This window comes from Arachis hypogaea, chromosome 19 (assembly GCF_003086295.3).
Source record: "Arachis hypogaea cultivar Tifrunner chromosome 19, arahy.Tifrunner.gnm2.J5K5, whole genome shotgun sequence".
NCBI classification, from domain to species: Eukaryota; Viridiplantae; Streptophyta; class Magnoliopsida; order Fabales; family Fabaceae; genus Arachis; species Arachis hypogaea.
In genome coordinates this window covers 52,825,161-52,828,401 of record NC_092054.1, presented here as the reverse complement: position 1 = coordinate 52,828,401, position 3,241 = coordinate 52,825,161, and the positions used below count along the sequence as shown (strand labels likewise).

The 3,241-nt window shown below is 35.4% G+C and overlaps 1 protein-coding gene across 1 annotated transcript; it reads left to right on the top strand.

Moving 5' to 3' along the window:
• The first annotated feature begins 363 nt into the window (after positions 1-363).
• On the top strand, positions 364-1,778 carry LOC112778353 (26S proteasome non-ATPase regulatory subunit 12 homolog A-like). The gene is made up of 5 exons (XM_072228413.1): positions 364-373; positions 783-871; positions 1,229-1,333; positions 1,417-1,473; positions 1,578-1,778. Exons 1-5 carry the CDS (start codon positions 364-366, stop codon positions 1,776-1,778), a joined length of 462 nt encoding a protein of 153 aa, XP_072084514.1.
• The last annotated feature ends 1,463 nt before the right edge of the window (positions 1,779-3,241 follow it).

Below are 3,241 nucleotides of genomic sequence, written 5' to 3'. Positions count from 1 at the left end.
TGCAAACCATGAGATCGATGAGGGGAGCGACAGATTGAAGAGAGTAGATCAAGAAATTGAGGAGGATGGAGAGGTGGTTTCACCGTTCTAGAACACTGACAGTAAAAGTGAGGGTGAGAACTGAGAACATGCGTGGTTAGCTAATTGAGATTAGGTAAAACTTTTTTGAAGTTTTTTAAAAAATTAGACGTATTTACTAACATTTGAGTTTAAATGTTATGTAAAATTTAATTTTATGATAATTACTAACATTTTAACAAATGTTAAGAAGTAAATGTTACTAAATGTCTAAAATGTAATAGTGAATGTCATCAATATTGCAAAAATTCTACAATAACAATAACCAAAACGACGATAACGATAATGACGATACGTAAAAAAAGAAGACGACAATGAATGACGATGATGATGATGATAATGAAGATGATGGAGGAGAAAGAGGAAAAGGAACACTACAAGACAGACGGCAGATAGCGGCGCTATTTTAGAGGCTGTTTTTAAGTCAGCCGCTATCTACCAATTTAGTAGTTGTTAACGCAGCTGTTTTAGAGAAAGCTGCAATTCATTTTATTTTTCTCGTAGCTTCGCCTCTTTTTTTCCTAAATCTCAATCTCAACTGTGTTTACCCTAACAATTACCAGAGTTCTCTCTCTCTCTCTCTCTCTCTTTCTCTCTCTCTCCCTCTCTCTCTCTCTCTTCCATCATTGTCTTTGCTGCGGTCTCGAGATCTCTCAACGGTGTTCTCTGTACGCCTTGCTCCTCTGCTTTCTCTGCTCTGCCAGGTCTACTCGCCGTCTCCTCTAAGCTGTGCATGAGCGTCCTGCCAGTGTCGCCTCCAACCTCTATCAGCTCTACCAGCACCCATCACAAGGTCTTCTCCTTCTGCCTTTCTTTATTTATTTGGTAATTCGCTTATTGTTTCTTTTTTATCTAGTTTTTCATGTTTTTACCGGAGGAGAAGCGCCCACTTATGCATTCCAAATGATGCTTCTGTCCCAGATCTGCTCGCTACTCATGTGCCACTTGGTTGAGATTATGCCTTTATTTAACTTGGTTCAGATTTCCTTCTCTATTATTTGGTTACAAATCCATCCCTTTTGCTTTTTTATTTGGTTTCAATTTACACTTTTTTTGGTTCTTGCCAAGAACACAAAACAAAAGACGGTGAAGCAAAATCTGTTGTTGAGCTTGAGTGATATGTACATATGACATTTGTATCATTTATTAGATATATGTTGAGATTGAGAGAGCTCGATTGGCCAAGAAACTTGCCAAGATTAAGGAGGAACAAGGGCTTATAGCTGAAGCTGTTGATTTGATGCAAGAAATTACGGTTGGTGTGGATACTGAATGTTGTGATAATTTTTATTATGCAATTAGTAGTCAGTTGACTCATGTAATGGCCCTTTATAACAGGTGGAAACTTTTGGTGCCATGGCAAAAACTGAGAAAATTGCTTTCGTTCTTGAACAAGTATGAGACATCATTCTATTTCCTTTAGAGATGACAGCATCTGCCATAATTTGATGTTGCATTTTAGCTGTGGAATAAGGAATTTCTTGCATTAAATTGTGCAGGTTCGTTTGTGCCTAGACCGTCAAGATTATGTTCGTGCACAAATACTTTCAAGAAAAATTAGTACGAGAGTATTTGATGCTGATGCTTCAAAGGAAAAGAAAAAACCTAAAGAAGGTGATAATGTTGTTGAAGAAGCTCCTGCTGATATACCATCTCTACCAAAGTTGAAGCGGATCTATTACGAATTAATGATTCGGTAAATTAATCAATACTTTCCGTTATGTTGCTTAGCTTGTTCAATCTAAATAGAAATTTGTTACTGGGCGATGTTTTGAATCTTGATGTGGTTTTGATAGGATCAGGTAGTAACAGAATCGGTAGGCTTTATTGATAAATGAGGGATTGCAAATCACAATCCTTTATTGGACCACACTGTTGGAACTACCAACTATGGAGGGAGTTCTTCCTCTCCTATTCTAACTGATCTAATAGAATGACCAAAACTAAAACTAACTAATCAACTAGTATTTATAGGCAGCAGCTAAGACTAAGACTATTTTTCTCATGCCTGCTAGTGCATCTCAAAGGGAACAAAAACAGATAGCCAATTAACAGCAATTAGGAACTAAAACCCACAAGTAGACTACTTACCTCTCCTCTTGTAAATTAAACCAAACGTATTTCTCTATATATTTGATTAATTTTGATTTAGATTATGCCTCATCTTTAATTGGGTTAAGAGAAGACCTCAAAAGAATGTTAAGTAGAAGTAAATAAATTTATCTGAAACCTTTGTTCTCCTGTTTCAATTTCGAAGAGGTAAGGGTTTAAATTTAAACTTTTCACTTCCTTTGTTTAGCCTCCAAAAATTTATCTCGCAAACATGCCCTATTTTCACCTGATGTTATCATTGTCGATAATCAAACTGAGGCTACAGCAAAAGAAGGTAGCAATTCAGGTTCTTCATCTTCGATGTTCCATGGTGCAAATGAGAATAAAGCAGATTGGAGAACCGAGAGTGGTTCTTGTCTATCTCCTCGGCCAGATTACCAACAAAAGAAGGCAAGGCTCCTTTTCATGCAAAAGGAGGTTGGTTTTCACTCCCTTTAACATGATTCACTTGCTTTTATATGATTTATTTTATTATCTTTTTCATTTGGGCATATTGTTTGTCAAAAATGGAAAAAAAGCCTCTTGCTTTTACTGCACTATCTGCTATATAGCATTTAACAAATATTGAATTTTGGGGTGCATAATTGCATCATTTTTCTTAATATCTGAATCAATTTATCTTACTTTTTCTCAGCTTTTTTTTTCATGATTTTTATTTTGGTTTAGAGTTGCATCATTTTGTTCCTCCCTTGTGGAATATAAAAGGGTGTTCCTTTCTATAATTGTATTAATATGTTGTTTCTTGTTGAATTGTGGCTCTTGTCTTGTCTTTTTTTTTTAAAATAAATAGATAAATAATGTGCCAAAGACTTTGATTTTTCCACCCTTGGCAAATTTGATGTAGAAGAATGAAAGAGAAAACTGGTAAGGTCCAATAATCCTAACAATGAATTGGTTTTATATATTATCATCATGCTCTGGTGTTTGTATTTGATGTTATAAATTACAAGACACCAAGAAGCCAGAGAGAGAAAGAGAGATATGACCGTTTATTGTGAAACATGACAAATCTAGTTGAACATAAACTAAACGAATTATCCTTGGTTATATA